This window comes from Macrobrachium nipponense, chromosome 42 (assembly GCF_015104395.2).
Source record: "Macrobrachium nipponense isolate FS-2020 chromosome 42, ASM1510439v2, whole genome shotgun sequence".
NCBI classification, from domain to species: Eukaryota; Metazoa; Arthropoda; class Malacostraca; order Decapoda; family Palaemonidae; genus Macrobrachium; species Macrobrachium nipponense.
This window is the reverse complement of record NC_061103.1, coordinates 44300632-44318942: the sequence shown is the minus strand read 5'-3', so window position 1 is coordinate 44318942 and position 18311 is coordinate 44300632. Positions and strand designations below refer to the sequence as shown.

Sequence of the window (18311 nt, the reverse complement as noted above, 5' to 3'; positions counted from 1 at the left end):
ATAGTATGCTGTGCAACTACTTCTAAAATTACATGACTTGTAAATAGTCAGAACTTAGGGTACACAAGTCACCATCCACCCAAAACCGTTAAGGTATTTTCAGTCACTTTATGGAAGGTTACTGCCAGTGCATGAACTTGATATAGTACTTTTAAAAACTTGGTTTCTATGCTACAAAGGAATGAAATTGCTGTATAGACTTGTCAAGATTCTTTATCTCCACCATGCGTCCTCTGTTAAGTGCTTGCTGAACAGTTGACAAGGATTTTGCTATGCCACTCTTGCATTTAGATCTTCTAAGATTATACCATCCATCATGTAGTACTGAATAGGGAATTAATTCTATCAGTCTTGCCTTATCTTTCGCAATACTTAATAGTGTGTACCAGCTTTTATCAACACACAGAATGGTTTTTCTAAGTGTTGGAATTTCATTAGTTCATATTAGTTGCAAATGCATTTTTACTGAGCATACATTCACAAGGAACAAGCTCAGAAAGGCTAATAATCTGGTAAGCATGCTTCCGAGAGTCAGAATATCTAGATCCATAAATAGGGAAAAGCATACTAGAGCATTAACATAAGAATCCTGTACCTAGTGCATTCAATTAATAATTTTCCACTTTTCCAGTAGTCTGATGATACTACTATATTTGCACTTGCAGTGCAAATCAAAATATATGATGGGTATTTCAGTAAAATTCCTAAAAACAAACAAATTAAGATATATAGGGTTTCACACTTAAAGCACACTACACCCCTCTCCAAGAATTAGAATGTGTAAAAATATTTCAAAAAGATAAGTTTAGGATAGACCTCAGCTGGGAGGTACCACTTACAGTTTTCCTTGTGTTGTTAGGGAGTACAATCATTTAAATCTTATAAACATCACCAGGATTACACACACACAAATTTTCATTTTAGTTTGTTACTCCATATTTGCTTTTTTACTTCAAATCAATTTTCCTTTCACACCAATTCTTTAATTCAATTCATGTTGCCAAGAGGTTTTCAAGTTACGCAGTTGAAGCACATATAAAACATTCCCTTGTGCTATTGCTCTCTTGGGAGAGGCTAGGAAAAATACGAGTTTCTTCATGAATATGTTGGATCATTCACTTTAGTTTTTCAATGGAAATTAAGGATGTATAGAAACTGTTCTTGCAATAAAGACTTCTTTTATATCCTGCTCAAATCTTCTTCCTAATAAAATGTGTCCATTTTCAAGTATAGTAGTTACTGCACAGTATTAAGAAAAAAAAATTGTCATTTTCCACCGGAATTCAACTTCCAAGTTAATAGGCATGCTGAAGTTATGAAAAGTCTCAAAACTTTCTTGTAATCTAAGCATACATATCTTACTCCTCTTCACAGTCATTTCTTGTAAGAGAATGGGTTACATTTTTTTTCCTTTCTATCAGTAGTACAGTACTTGCATCAATAAGGTTGCTACTCATTACCATTTCAATTAACTGACTGATCTTGGGAAGTCAGTCACTTGGTGTTTTTCATTATATGTTCTTCTTTAAAATATAAGCACTTTTCAAGATATTAAACTTTAATTCAGTAAAACAAGTGAGTAACAGAAAAGAGCACTTACACATGCAACATAATCTTCACTTTATTTATGAAATATCAATTAACTGGGTAAACCAGCTAGCGTTACAACATCAAAGGTCATCAACGCTGAAAATAAATAGTTCTACATGCATTAAAATTCAGATTTATATCTATATACAGTATATACACATTTACCTTACTAAAGGTCTCTCACAAAACGATACTCATAAATATACAAAATTTGAAAACATGCACTTACATCCAATCGTGATACAAATAACACTTGATAAAATCTTAGTACACAATCAAATACTGTAATGCCCAATGTAATACCTCTTCAAATCTTAGTAAACAATCAAATACTGTAATGTCCAATGGAATACCTCTTCAAATCTTAGTAAACAATCAAATACTGCAATGTCCAATGGAATACCTCTTCAAATCTTAAACAATCAAATACTGTAATGTCCAAAGGAATATCTCTTCTATGATAAAGACTATGTACCTTCCATGAATCTAAAAACAGCACCCTGGACTAAAAACAGCTACTTCAGTCTGTGTCAATATTAATTCACTCCTCGTTTATCTTTTTTTGCAATTTCCTTCTCTCTTCACTACCTTTATACTTCAGAATCATGTTGATATTAACTCATGTTAAGAAATTACAAAAATTGCTAAAATTAATTTCATAACTATTTCCTTTCATCTTTTCTACTCAAGAAATCATATATCAACCTGCACACATTCAGTATTACTTATATGTCCTCTCCTCTGTTTTGCCTTTATCCCTTTTCTTGACAGCTTGTTAGGCAGGCCCACTGCCTTATAACTGTTCCTTAAAAACATACGCCCATTTTGAACATAATTGTAAACTACATGAAGTTAACAACAGAAGAAATTGTAAAATATGTAGTTGGGAAAAGAAATACCTTGTACTCAAGGACTGATGATGATGATGATTTCATGGAATGGAAGACTCACAGATGGCATAAAAGAGAACAAAGCCATCAGAAGTTAAGAAAATATAAATACTGATAAGTAAATATCGATAGATCTAAAAAAAAAGAAAGATAAAAAAAAAAAAAAAAAAAAACAGTTGCTGTCAGTGTCAAAATGTTCCAACAATGGTGAGCAGCACTTTATTAAACTTTGGGACATTAGCTTCCACAGCATTAAAAGAAGACTGATCAACAGTTTTTGCATTACAGAGAATCAATATCATATGCGGAGGAGAAGAGGTGTTGGTGAGGAGGGATGCAAAACAGAGGTCAGATCAGTGGCTCAAGCCTGCAAATAAAAACTTGAGACTGAGAAGAAAAGTGAGTGTTTCAAACATGGACCGGGGTATTCTCCTCTAGCAGCATGTCAGAGTTAGGTGTAATTTGTATGAACACATCCAAGCCTTTCCAAACCATTCAAGTTTTGACATGGATAAAACTCTTTCTTTTATAATGCTCAGAAAAATGCATAATACAAGTAGTACAGAATACAATGTATTCTGAGGTAAAAAGGCACTTACCTTGCAAGATATGCTTCTTGAATGAATTGTGAATAGTGCTTGATACCCTTTATATCATAACTATATCACATTCCTTTATGTTTAGTAAAACATGCTCCTAAAACACTTACACGCCTTTACAAAAAATTACAGCTAAAATATGTACTTTACTAGGTTCACAATCAAGGGTACCTATAATTCATGATTACTAAAGTAAATTAAAATGAGTAAAGCATTACTCATACAGTCCAGCTATAACTAACTCGTCCAAGAGACCTACGTTCAAAATATCTACAATACACAAAATATTCTTAACAGTGTTCAATTGCGAGCAGAGACATTTCAAAGCACAATCAACAAAGAAAGTACTGCAAACAAAGGATAAACAAAACGAAAAGATAAAATAAAAGTAAGAATAATGCAATGCTCAAAGTATCATCTGGTTAGTTAAAAAACAAGCCTTTTTTGCACAGAAGAAATTGCCAAACCACTTTAGTATTATGGAGGTGCTATGGGATAAAAGAATTGTTTTATAACTAGTGTGATAAAATAACATAGGTCTTTTAAGTGGAAACTTTTGACTAATCATGCAACTAGGAAAACACTCCGACAAAAACTATAAATCAAGTGGAAAAATTTGTTGTTACTTCTTTTACAGCAAAACCAAAAAAGTTGTCGTCTGTGACGACAGGGACTAAAAAAATCAAAGATCCAAACCAGATGCTCTCTGGAGGGCGTTGCGAGAGAATCTCTTTCCAATCGTCTCTGTGTGGAAGCCAATTTTAATCAAAGCCTGGTGGTCCAGAATCTTGCGGCCATCAAATATAAACGCTGGTTTTTTCATGATCGAAAGCATTTTCTCATAGTTGTAAGTCTGAAATATTTGAAGAAATTTTAAATAAAGTCATATTCTGTAGAACAAAAAATAAAATATATAAATCATACAAGAAAGAGAGAGAGAGAGAGAGAGAGGGAGAGAGAGAGAGAGAGAGCTCCAAAACTTAAGGGAGAAGTAATAAAAGTTATTGCCATAGTAAAAACCATTACACAGATTTCAGAGACAATTTACAACCTTTACATTGCTTCTAAACTACAATCACGTTACAGAAGCAGTTGTTCCTGTACATTTAACATGGCCAGATGTTATTCAGCTTATCTTGTAGGATGTTAAAGAAAATTCTTATGATGTTAACATAAAACTCAAACTATGCCAGACTTGAACCACATGTATTTAAATTGAAGTACATAGAGTAGAAGCATTTATTAATCAAAGTGAAGTAGCCCTGAAAAATCAGTGATCAGAAAGACAGAGAAAACTCTATATAAACTGAACTTAGCTGATGCAACTATAACCTTCAATATTATTATTATTACATCATAATTATCATATTAATAATAGTAATTGTTATCAAAGACGAACACAGTAAGAATTAATGCTACAATATTCCATGTTATCATATAAAGAAAATTTCCAATGACATACCTTAAACTCATCCCATTCAGTAAGAACAGCAATAGCATGGGCATCTTTCACTGCTTCATAAGGGTCAGAATAAATATTGACCAAACTTAAAACACGTTCAGGATCACTCGTCACATCAGCAGAGGTCAAATCCTGCTCTATTTGCTTTGGCTCTACCTGAAAATGATTGCCACTTGTAAAAATCTGCTGGAAGAAAATGATTCACATCTTACGAAAATATGTTCATATTTGCATATACTATTACAATCTCCCATAGAAACAGAAGATACACTAAAACTATACCCCATCGGCTCCTTCATGGAGATTTAGGCGTTGTCCCCTACGTTGCCAAATGTACTTCTTTTGAGCTTTTAAAGGCCTACCCTTCCCATTTACCTCTTTTAATCCGTGCATCTGTCAAGGTGGTTTAACCTCCTTGGCGTTTGTTAATGTCTCCTGGGAGCAGTATACTTCAAGGTGTTCCCTATTGCCTCAAAACTCCTTCAAATATATTCCCATTCTTCCAGGTCTCTGATTTTCATATAAGCCTAATTAAATCTCTTTCTGGACCTTTCTTCTGACTATCACAAGCTACTGGACTTCCACACTTTTAATTTACTTTATTTTGTGTTAATTTACTGTAGTGTGTAATATATATATATATATAATAATATATATATATAGATATATATATATATATAGATATATATATATATATATATATATATATATATATATATTATATCAATTAGTATATATATATATATATAATAGTATTAATTATATAATATATATATATATAAATATAATATATATAATATATATATATATATATATAATATAATATTATATATATATGATATATATAATATAGTTTATAATATATATATATAATTATATACACACACGAGAGAGGAGAGAGATAGAGAGAGAGAGAGAGAGAGAGAGAGAGAGAGAGAGAGCACGCTATTGACATTTAAAAAACATTGTGTATGTATACAGATAAGAGAGCGCAGCATAAATGTACATAGGCTACACAAATAAGATTATTGGCGGCTATTTAATTTATTATCTACTCATAATATGGTCCTCCGTTTCTTTCCAGTAAGAGTATTCATAACATTTTTTCAATTCTTAAATCTTCTTTTCTTTACAGACTTAGTTCCAGCCTTGCCATTTACTCGGAATTTTTCATTGTTGTTTTCTTTGCTTTTGTATCAGTTTTTATCGTTAACGTACAAGATGCCTTTGCATGATTTGCCTTTTCTTTAGGAAAGTACTTAATGACCATATGAACGACTTCGCGAGCCTGTGGATGAAGATTAATGCGAGAACTAGGACTTCCTTCCATGTTGTTTGTAAGGCGACAGACACCTGAGCTTCCTTTGTGGAGGCACGGGCTGTTTGACATCTTTATGCCCTGAGATCAGCTTAACACCTGAGAGAGGAACTGGCAGCACTGGAAATTTTTTTTGCCACGTTTAAGAATAAAATTGTTTTATTGTTGTTAAGTGATAGAAAATTACGAGGGCTTTTAATAATTAGCAAAAATTGATCAGCAACCAATTATATTTGTGTTGTATAACTTATGCTGCCTTCATATACCATAAAACGTGAGTTGGAATATTTGATGTGGCAGTCACCGTCCATGCCCTACCATTTTCGCCATGAAGGAGCCGATAGAGTATAGCATTAGATAACAAATTTTCAAAGTTGACTTGAACCCTCAGAACTATCACATAATATAAATAGAAAAAATATCTCTATGATGACAGACTAAATCAAAGCATTTTATCACTGGTGAATTAAATGAATATACCACTTATTTACCTTTGGGTCAAAAATATTGAGTCGTGCACCTTCCTCCAGTAAGTGAGAACATACATATATAGCTGGACTTTCTCTTGTGTCTCCCGTGTTCTTTTTAAAAGCAAATCCAAAGACAGCTAAAGTCTTATCAGTAACAGTGTTGAAGAGACATTCAACAATCCTCTTTGAAAACCTGTAATTAAAACCATTTCTATTTCAAGTAGGGATTCCAAGTAAGTCCAAAGTTATGTAATGAAGATGGCAATTTCTATTTTCAACATGGTTTCCTTTTTAAGTGCCAATCTTTCCTGAAAAGATTTGGGAGATTCTCAAGCTAAAGTTCTTGGTGACAACTCTGGATAAAATGCTATGTATATTTTATGGAAACGAGCAAGTTTCCAAGAGACTCAAAACTCCATTGGGTGCGAGTACCTTGCTATGAACACCTCGTATCTTTTAACTATCTGCTCCTTCTTTCGCAAAATAATTAGGCTTCCTTAATCAAAATGGTGATTTACAGGACACATCATCTTGAACATTTCCTAAATAGTCAAGTTTGGTACAAGTCTACTATTGATTTTTCAGCACCCTTGGTTCCTAAGCCTAGCCAAATAATAAATTCTATTGGATTGTAAGAGTTCAAATAAAAGCAAATCCATCATGAAAACTAAACAATTATGTATATGATTGCATGAATTAAATTTGTAAAAATAAAGCAAGGTGATTAGTATTCCTTTGCAGGCAACAATTAGTGCTATTGGTGGCCAAAAATTAATTCTGTAAAGGTGGTAATTTCAAATACAATCCTGTAAACTTTTCAGATTAAGAGGTGCCAGACCACCAATTTCTCACAAGTCAGTAGGCATTTTATTTATTTATATAAATACATATCAAAGTACGTACATACTGTATCCTGGCAATAGATACCATCACCTAAGGGTTAGTTTCTCTTAGATATTCATCTATATCATTTTAGTCAAAATATTGGTATAATGTCAATTATATATATGTATCTATTCAATTATATTTTGAAGAAGTTTAAAATGACCAGTGTGGGTCACAACTCTCGGCACTTGTATAGCCTGAACATAGGATTTGCTCTTCAAAGAAGCTTAACCTGATGGTAAAAATAAAGAGGAGAATTTGATGCAGATGAATGTTGAACGTTGCTGCAATGAACCCTTATAGTATTATCATCTCTAGTGTGTCATATAAGGCACACTAAAAGTGGTAACCCCTGGGACAAAATCTAAACAGTTGTTGAAATACCTCTCCTAAGCTTAGTTCAATCTTTATACTAATCCAGAATTCCACTAAACCCATATTTATGCTTCCAGCAAACATCTCCACAAATCAATTAAATGTTGAGACCTTTCACTTGCTTCTAAAATACCAACTAATATTGAAAAGGCCTATGAGCACCAACATAACATATGTGAATAGATAGATTAGGCAAAATAAATAAATTTTAAATACAGTACCTAGTCCTCTGATACACATTCATGTCAATAACTTGCTGCCAGTAATTAGCTACTTCTGGTAAATTTACACATTCAGCAATGTACACCAAATTTAAGAGGTCCTTCTGGAAACAGCTACCACCAAAGCCTGAAAAAACAAATTCATTTATATAATACAGGCCTCTCCACAATACAGCATAAAAATTAGAGGCAAGATCATCTCATATTAATACTGAATATCAATCTCCTTTACTAGCCAATCATAACATTTCTCCACAAAATATAAATAAGGGTTATCAGATGACTGACTCAATTCCTTATGTTCTATCTTCTCTCAGTGATATTTCAGGAAAGTGAAATACTTCCAAATACATAATATGTATTCTTGTGCACAAAATAAGCTTGTGAGGATTTTTTCAGGATGAATACTACTGTATAAAAAATATTTAAGGACTCACCCACGGAAGCTTGCAAGAATTTGGAACCAATTCGGGAATCCCGACCTACAGCTGATGCAACTTCACTAACATCAGCTCCAGTTGCTTCACACAGTGCAGATATTGCATTTATGCTGGATACACGCTGGGCTAGAAAAGCATTTGAGGCCTGGTGAAAAAATAAAAGAAGTTACAAAAAGTTCTGAATTTCACATTGATTGTTCCCAGTTCAAAAACCTTTTTCAAGTTAAAAGGGTATAGTAAACAATATCACAAAATATGCTTTGGTTCCAGAAATTCATAAAACCACAAACAAAAGCATTAAAATAAATCAAAATACTATGAAATTAGTACTGATACCAAAATTCATTAAGAGGCCTCTCAACTTGAAAATAACTCTTCTTACAAACCCAGAAAGAGGAAAGCTAGTTATCCTAGCACTTCGACTGTGGCCAACAAATAAAAAAATCAATGGATGTATTATGCTTCAGTAAACAAAGGTCAGCCTTGAACTTTAAAGGTATATTAATCTAAATCTATCGGAAAACATTCCCATAAATTTGCAGCCTTTTTTTCTGATTACTAAAAACCAAGCTGGCAACTACCATTTTCTTTTACAAGGACTGAAGTGTCCGGGCAAGTCACTGACCACAAAATTGGGCCATTATATGTATATAAATATACATACCAATTTCGAAAGTTCTGATGACCATGTGTTGGTAGTGATGATCTTGTCTGCCTCAACCCAGTGACCATATATCCACGAAAGTTCGGCAACAGCTGCATCACCTTCAGGTGACTCTTCCCCACCAATCAAAACTCTGTCAGGGTTCAAGAGGTTGTCTACAGCTGTACCTTCGGCCAAAAATTCCGGATTTGACAAGACCTGAAATTCACATAAGTAATCACACAACAAAGTCAGAGTAAAATCATTAATGGAATGTAAACTTCCTATTATACTGTAACATAGGACAAGGCCCCACTAAACAAGACATATTTAACCCAAAGGCAACAAAATAAAGAGGCAGAAATAATAGCTATACATAAGACTTGACGATTGAATATCGCACAAGAAAATCACCTAGTGGTGGCAAGGGTGAAGGACCTAGCCTAAATAAAACCAGATGAAGACTTTTTCCATCATAATAAAGAAGTGAAACAGTAACAGACATAAATGCCCTTGAATACACTTAGATGGGAGTCATGTGAAAATGACCAGAATGGGAAGTAGGCCTATGTAGCCAAACATTATTCAAGAGAGACATGATACATGTTATTCAGTTACACTAGTTATCTCAATATACATAATTTTCTTACTTGGAATGAAACATTTAATTTTCTATTGGCAGATAGAATATGAGTAATGGATTCTGCAGCTCGCACAGGAACAGTAGACTTCTCTACAACAATTTTATTGTTCTCGGCAACTTCCGCTATTTTTCGGGCACAGGCTTCTACGTATTTCAGATCTGCTGCACGACCCTGAATTGAAACAAGACAATGGATTCGTGAGGACCACGTGGAAAGTAAGGCAAGCAGATAAAATGTTGCCAAATTAATATCTTTCTTATAAACCATAAAATGGAAAAAGATTATGCTATGTCTCACCTTCCCAATGCCATAGGTTTTCGTTGGAGTGTTGACAGAGATAAAAATCAAGTCGGCTTCCTTTATTGCCGAGTCAATGTCAGTTGAGAAGAAAAGATTTCGCCCTTTGCATTCTTTCACAACTTTATCGAGGCCAGGCTGGTTGAATGAAAAAAGAATGTGATTTGAATAATAAACTGGTGTACAAAAACATACTACTGACAATGCGCTGTTAAATAAACATGATTAAAGCTCTATTATATAAACATGATAAAAAATGTAACTAATGTACCTTGCTTTTCGACAATCATAGTTGCAGTACCAGTCAATGAAATAATTACTACAACTTAAATAATAATCCTATTAAATTCACACTTACATAAATGAAACTCCACAGCGAAAGAGAAGAAAGAGAATTATGAGCTTATATTTCTCAAATAATCTATGTGTATTCTGAACAGTATAGCGATTCTATATTTCCCATTCCTTTTTCAGGCCATTAAATGTTGTTACGATTGATGTGCACTATACGTAGTTAGGGTTTTGAAAGCTGTCGGGATTGATCATGTACAAACCTAGTTTCTTTTAGTTACACATTACCAAAAACACGACAGTTTAACAACTGCCATAATAAAATTTATATAGTGAAAAAAAAAAAAATTCAAAAGCTAGTTATGTACAGGCAGTCCCCGGGTTACGACGGGGGTTCCGTTCTTGAGACGCGTCGTAAGCCAAAAATCGTCGTAAGCCGGAACATCGTAAAAAACCCTAAGAAAACCTTACTTTTAATGCTTTGGGTGCATTGAAAAGTATGTAAACTGCATTCTTATTGCATTTTCATCAATAAAACCTTCAAATATTGATTATTTTTCATTTCTGGTGTCATATTTCCTCTGCCAGATGAGCGTTATAGGCGTCGTAACCCTGGAAATAATGTCTGATGAATATAATTGAGAAGCGCCTTAACCTCGGAACGTCGTAACCCGAACCAGTCGTAACCCGGGGACTGCCTGTAATTGTGGTGGAACTCCTAAGTTATCTTAACAATTGTTTGTAAGTTGATAATACTAATAAAAATATCATACCAACATCTTAACTCAAAATGGTCATCAAATAAGTGAAAAATCTAATATTACTGCAATAACACTTTCAAGAGAAACACAAGACAAATATCAACAATCTTAAAACCTGTATGCACACCTCATTAGATGCTGGAGTGATAAAGTACTGTAACTGATCATAAAAAAAGTAAAGCCCTCAATGAGGAGAACAACCACTTACTTCATAAATGGGAAGTTTCTCAGAATTCCACTGCTTAATTCTCAATTCTGATTTATCTACTACTGTAACTTTAATATTGGGGCACTTCCAAGCTATAACGCTACAAGTTGGACCTCCAACATACCCAGCTCCAATGCAGCAGACTTTTTCGACAACCATCGTTACTACTGAAAAAAAAAATGGAAGATTAAACGAAACCTCTGCAAAAATATTTTTCGGGACAAAAAATTCTGTCATTTCAATAAAATATTTCAGATATTTGTATTTTCAAGTAACTCACATGCTTCTCCAAAGGAATACTGTAAATATGCAGTAAGCTTTGTGTAACCAATGTCATATTTTCAACACAACCATTCAGTTTACTGAAAGTAAAATGGTAGACTATCCAATGTGATATGTATGAAGGAGTACCAGTGATGGTTGTTGATGATATGTGAGATTAAAACTCACTAACAGCTGATTAGTCTTTCATCTGCTGTCATGAAAAAGGACCATCCTATATAATCACAGGGCAAACTATGTAAAATGAAGGATTATTTAGGTAGCATCAAAATGTTTAAACTGAGTTCCTTATACTATAACATTACACTTTAAAATTTTTAAATAGCCTTCATTGTACAAAAAACTTTTTACATGGGCTGAATCACACATTTCAGAATACCCATTTGGTGCATTTATTCTGTATCACTTGCTTACCCTAGGTTATGGTGTCATAAAAATTGCAAATACAACCTGTGTTTAATTTGTACACATATACAATATTCTAACAGGAACATTAATCACTATAGTGCCTTTAAGTTAGGCCTACTGGCAAGGTAGGAAATGAAATGACCTAAAATTCAACCTAAGAACCCTACCATCTACCCTGGTCCTGGCCTTTACCAATATGCCTACAAATATGACAGGAAATGAACTGACCTACATTTCAAACGAGGTAACTGAAACCTGGCACTGGCCACCATTAATCTTTTGGTGTGTCCACTCACAGTGTAGACTTATTAAATGACATTACATATAACAAAATTTCTTGCTAAGGGTATGAAGCATTTACTTTGTAACTATTTATATTATTGTTTGTTTTTACCTTAATTTTTTTTTACCAACCATCCATTTTTTGTCTTCCCATAGCTATATTTGTCTAAAAATTATGGGTGAACACACAACAAAACTGGCAAAAATATGTGAAATACACACAAAAGACACAAGAGCCACTTGGAAAAATGCATGTATATTCTTTGTGTTGTCATGTGGGTAAAAGAATTCAACAAAAACCAGCTAAAATACTGCGCACAAGGGATATATCCTAATGTAACCTAACTTTGTCATGGATGTAGAATCCACCTACCAGTTGACAGTCCTACACCTATATCTCTCACTTACCTACCCCATGTGATGAATGAGTGATGATGCAAAACATTACTGGTTAAGACAAAGATGATTAGAAACAGAACTGACCATGAACACATTCTAAGTGATTGCAAATAAAATGTGGTTCATAAATTATAAATGAATGGGAATAAATTAGCTGAAATCAAAAGTCAGATAAGACACTGTCTGATTATAGGAAAAACTAGTGATGTTAGGAGGCAAAGGAATATTTCAAGCAACAGCATCCACAGTACAATAAACACTGGGCCAAATTAAGTAACTGGCTCTTTCATGAAGACATTAAAAGCACTCCTATTAAGCTACTACCACCACATCTGTAGTCTAGTCAAATGCCACTTAAACTGGTTATATCCTGACCTCACCTCACTCAGGATGTACCATCATACATGACAGGACCAAACCTATATAAACTTATGTATGGCTGCCATTTCCAATCTACATTGATCTCTGCCTCTCCCTTAGCCTTTTGCCACTTGCACCAAACAGCAAACCATGACCCATGTTCACCCCTGTACATAACAAGCATATGCCAATCTATATTCAGCCATCCAAGTCTTCCTCTATAATCAGCTAAATCCAAATACAGTAGTTGGTCTGGAGAACACTATAAGTGCTGATGTGATGAACCAGGAATACTCCAAATGTTAGCACAATCTGCACACACAGGTTTCCAAGGTACCCTGAGGTAGGCTATCATATGACAGACTCCTGTCCCATGTAAACCCTGTTCACACAAGCACAGCCTGGAGAACTTGCACAAGAAAGATGAGAAAGTAGCCCTGACTTCCTTCTTCATGCTTTGAGAGACAAGCAAGCAGCGATATCAGAACCTGGGACTGCCATTACTTATTTATGACAAGATTTGCATGACAGCAAGCAACTAGCTAAATCATGGAAAATTTCAGAGTTTACATTTTAAGAATCACCTGTTAGCCTATTATTGGGAGATGCAAAAAATGCAAGAAAAGAATTGAGGGCAGTCATTACTTATGTTGATTTCTGCATGGAAAATGAGAATTTCTTGTTAGATTCGGCAAGCATTGTGTTAGCACTGGCTCTTGCTCTCCAGCACCCCATAAAGATATGCACTTGATGGCAATAGGTAGACCTTTTTCCCTTGGTTTCAAAAACCCTGGTTTAAACATGAGGCATATAGCTACTACTACTAGCCTAGAAGGATGTATCACCGTTTAACCCATTTAACCAACAAAACCACCGAACCTACCGAGATACTTTAGAACATAGCCTGCCATGCAAAGGCACAAGTAGCCTAGCTATGCTACGACAGTCTTAAAACTACTAGTATAAATGGTACCCTAAACTGTTAGTCTAGGTATATGTCACTTTATGTTGACGAAACTTCAATCTTTTGAATGGTATGCTTAAAGATGTAATTGTATTGTTGTTCCACCAATTAGGTAAATATAAGTGGAAAAGGGTCGTCTTCGCGAGTAAGATGGACTCAATGCGCTTGTTTACCCTATAGGCTAGTAACGTAACCCAAGGAGGTGTACGTACACAGATTAAGGCTTGCCTTGGGAAGTACCTATTGGAAGTCTGGTAAAATATAAGAATGCCAGTCTGGAACTTTAGGGCATCCTATGCGGGCATAAGGAATCCTACGCTGGCATACTTAACTCCTAAGGGCAGAGGTATCCCTAACCCTCCCCTTACTGCACGTGCTTGGGACAACAGCCTACCTAGGTATTAAAAAAGAAAACTATTCATGTTTCTTCAATTTCTTGAGTATCCCTACGTTGCCAGTCATTATTTTAAGCCGGTTTTACCCAAATTAACCAATATAGGCTAGCATTCGCGATTTGGGGAAAATACCACAAACCGCATGACACAGAGCTACACTGACTGACTTACTTGACCGGAGTTTGACAGGCAACTGTAGAATTGTAAACAAATCTTGGTTGAACTGGGGAAACAATAGTAGAGATCATGCTTCATCTGCTTAACCGTACGAAAAGCGCTATAAATTTTAACCAATAGATGTCGTTAGTAAAAGTAAAAACATTTTTATTTTTATTTTGATATTCAAATATTAACTGTATGTATGTTTTTATATATGTATTTATATAAATATGGTCTTTAAAGTTGTAATAGGTAGAATTTAACGCAATATTCCGCATTCCAACCTTGGGAGGCGGAGCTTGTACGGCGGTCGTACGGCAGAGGAATAGAGGTACTCCTATTATACATCAGCTTCTGAGTATTTTGGTGACGTACACAACATACAAAAATTAAAAGGCCACGAGCACGGAAATACCTGGAAAATAACCTAAGCGAAGAGAAACAAAGAGAAATTTGTCATTTATTAAATAGGAAATGGCTAACAGAAAACAGGAGAAAATGAGTAAAAGATGATACAAACAAATAGTCATGGGGAATTACTGAAAACAAACGAGAATGCAGTCAGAAAATGAGGAAACCTAAGATGAGCCATTGATCACAGGATAAATACACTGCATTGTAAAGAAGAGTCTAACTTGGAATTGAACCTTAAGAATAAGGGCAGGCAGTATTAATGAAACGACATATCAGCACCAGTGGATAACTACAGATATCCAAAGCTCAAGGATACACTGGAACACTGCAAATTATTGTGCTGAAAAAAAAATTACGGAAGAACGAACAGTGGACATTTTAAACAAGAAAATCCATGGAAGTGTTAAGCTTTACAGAGAATCAATACAGCAAGGTAAAAAAATAAAAATAAACACGTGTCCTAAATAGTTTTTAACGGTAACTTAAAGAATTATTCAAAATAACCAGTATTGGTATTTTACAAGATTTATTAGTTCAAGATTTTGTTATAAATCACGAAAGTGCGGTTAAAAAAATTGAATAAACGCAAATCTGTAAGTAGAATATTACAGGCTCTATATAAGAGAGAAAAAAGTTGCAATATCAAAGCAGAAGACAAAAATTATGAAACTAATGTTAGACTTCACCACAGACGAGGAAGAAACACGGGGATACGAGACAACATGCTGCACGTAATCATGAAATTTTCAATGCCTGTACTGAAGCCGTAGGCTATGAAGGCCAGACATTTTAGAATTAACAATGTAGATGCATAAGAAAAACTGCACATTCCAATAGACCATCCCAAACAAATACAATGATATGCAGCAACTATCTGAATAACTATGAAGGTGATATAGACAATCTCTAAATGTGCTGTTGACATTTCAACTTACGGATTATTGGAATGTGAAACTTTGCATATGCATCTACATTACTAATTCTAAAATGTCTGGCCTTCATAGCCTAAGGCTTCAGTACAGGCATTGAAGATTTCTTCCTCGTCTGTGGTGAAGTCTTAATATTAGTTTCATAATTTTTGTCTTCTGCTTTGATATTACAACTTTTTTCTCTCTTAAGTAGAACCTGTGATATTCTACCTTCAGATTTACGTTTATTCACATTTTTTAAATGCATTGTGATTTACAACAAAATATTGAACTATAATTAATCTTGTAAATTATAAAATCATACGAAGATATTCAAGAAATAACAGCAGACAAAACTATTCGAGAATAGATCATAGAAGAGCACCTTATTCAAGAATATGAACTATGACTGATAGTGTAAAGATAATGATGATGATAGGGAAGAATATACAAAAAAAAAAAAACGACACAAAGACAGGGTATGACCTAATATTGACTTAAAAAGTACATCTGATAAAAATTAAATATAACGAAAACACCGCCACCGAGCAAAATGAGGAACAACAGAAAACAACATTTCAGATATTGTGTAAACAGACTGTTACTAGTAAAGTTTAGATGGGGGAAATCTCTCGTGAAGTGGTCAATTCAATCAAAAGTTAACTGTAAGTAGAAGCATTTATATGATCGTACCAGCTTAGGACTCTCACGAGGAAACAGAGTCAAGAGGCAGGAAGCGGTCCACCACACCGATAACATGTTACCATAATGACAACCACGGTCTAGGTGACAACAGGACTTTGTCAGTGGAGTGGGCGGGGGAGGAGGGAAGGGAGTTGACCAGCGAGAGGAAGAGATGGATGAGAATTACGTAGCCATAGACGAAGGAGGAAAAAAGTCGAAGAAATGGGAGAAGAAGAACAGAAATTGGACTGAATTTTGGTAAAAGTGGAGTTATTTATGAGAGAAGTTATATTGTTTTCATTCACCCTAAAGGGTGGAAGGAATTGAAAAAAAGCATCATTTATATATATATTAGCAACAAGAACAGGCAATATTTAAATTGAAAGATAAAGAGAGAAAGGAAGAGAGAACGAATAAGCATGAAGAAGACGTAAATATGTATAAAGAGTGACTATTTCGACGTCATACAATACTGTTTGTTTGTATGGTGTTTTTACGTTGCATGGAACCAGTGGTTATTCAGCAACGCATAAAATACTGGGAAACTGGGAACCTTAAAAATTTTTAGGCCAATGGAATAGTACTCTGCGTTTGTGTGTGTGTGTGTGTGTGTGTGTGTGTGAACGCCGCCCTGGGAGGCAGACAAGGCGCTTGGAAAAGATCTGAGTCATGTTGCCCCAGGCTCTGTCCCCTCCCGGGAGAGAACCACACAGAGAGAGAGATGACGTCGTATACCCAGATACTTATAACCACTGACTGGAAACCTGGAATGCACTATGAAGGACACTGACTGACAGCTGGAAAGCTCTATGAATGACAGTGACCCATAGCGTGAAAGTCCCACGAAGGACAATGACCCCCAAGTGAAAGAAAACGTCACCGTACTGAATCTCAAGAGAGTTCACCTTCGGGTGGAACCACACGCCAACGCCTCTAGCAGACCTTCACTGTGCCCTTGAGAAGGCAAAAGGCAGAGAGAGAGAGAGAGAGAGAGAGAGAGAGAGAGAGAGAGAGATAAACTCTCGATTTCTGAGTAGGGAGAGTGAAAGAGGAAGAGTTTCCCTTTAACGACGTGTTGTTTAAAAATGATTTGTCACCTAGATACTTTAATTTAGGCGGGTATTGTTAGTCTTATGTAATGGTGACTTTAGCTTTCGTTACGTATAGCACATAGGATAGAACCAGGAATGGTTACGCCAACGGTACACAGTTCTAGGAGCTATTCGGCGTATGTAGTAGCCAATAAGAATGGTTACACGCCAGAGGTACATAGAACTAGGAATGGTTACGCCATTGGTACATAGTATACTAGGAATAGCTACCCCAGAGGTTATACAGAATCAGGAATGGTTACGCTAGACGTACATAATATGTAATACTAGGAACAGTTATCCAGAGGTATACTAGGAGTGGTTACGTCAGAAATACATGTTTAATACTAGGAGTAGTTACTCCAGAGGCGTACTAGGAGTGGTTACGCCAGAGACATATAGTTCTATGATATCGCTTCCCGTTATCTAAGACACTTGTATCGTCACATAGCAAGAAAAAGACACAAAGTACCGCCTAATTCATTGTCAATCGTAAGCGTTAGCCCAGTTTCCAGGGACGACTGATTCTAATTGACAGGTGTTTCAGAGATTAGCCTAAGCGATATGGCATATGGCATATTTGACGTGACGCCGGAATATATGAATATTTGTGACTTTGACCATTCAGGAGTGTTTTAAGGTTATTATAGTTGTGGTAAAAAGGACGTATATATATATATATATATATATATATATAATATATATATATATATATATATATATATGTGTGTGTGTGTGTGTGTGTGTGTGTGTGTAAATTATATATATATATATATATATATATATATATATATATATATATATATATATATATATATATATATATATATATATGTGTGTGTGTTTAAATAATTTTCTATATGTATTTATA

The 18311-nt window shown here is 34.8% G+C and overlaps 1 protein-coding gene across 4 annotated transcripts in view; it reads right to left on the bottom strand.

Annotated features, from left to right (window-relative positions):
- The window catches only part of LOC135213176 (UDP-glucose 6-dehydrogenase-like), a 46620-nt gene that overhangs the window by 15135 nt on the left and 13174 nt on the right, over positions 1 to 18311 (bottom strand). For 2 of the 4 annotated variants that reach the window (XM_064247134.1, XM_064247135.1), the window contains 9 exons: positions 11095 to 11261; positions 9835 to 9972; positions 9544 to 9708; positions 8915 to 9112; positions 8248 to 8395; positions 7811 to 7937; positions 6351 to 6522; positions 4542 to 4697; positions 3776 to 3932 (listed from right to left, as the gene is read on the bottom strand). In XM_064247134.1, coding sequence (XP_064103204.1) covers positions 3776 to 3932; positions 4542 to 4697; positions 6351 to 6522; positions 7811 to 7937; positions 8248 to 8395; positions 8915 to 9112; positions 9544 to 9708; positions 9835 to 9972; positions 11095 to 11253 — 1420 coding nt within the window. In that variant the 5' untranslated portion in view covers positions 11254 to 11261. Of the gene's footprint in view, positions 1 to 1540; positions 3933 to 4541; positions 4698 to 6350; positions 6523 to 7810; positions 7938 to 8247; positions 8396 to 8914; positions 9113 to 9543; positions 9709 to 9834; positions 9973 to 11094; positions 11262 to 14355; positions 14475 to 18311 lie in introns of those variants that run through there. The other 2 variants (XM_064247133.1, XM_064247136.1) reach the window with 2 other exon arrangements.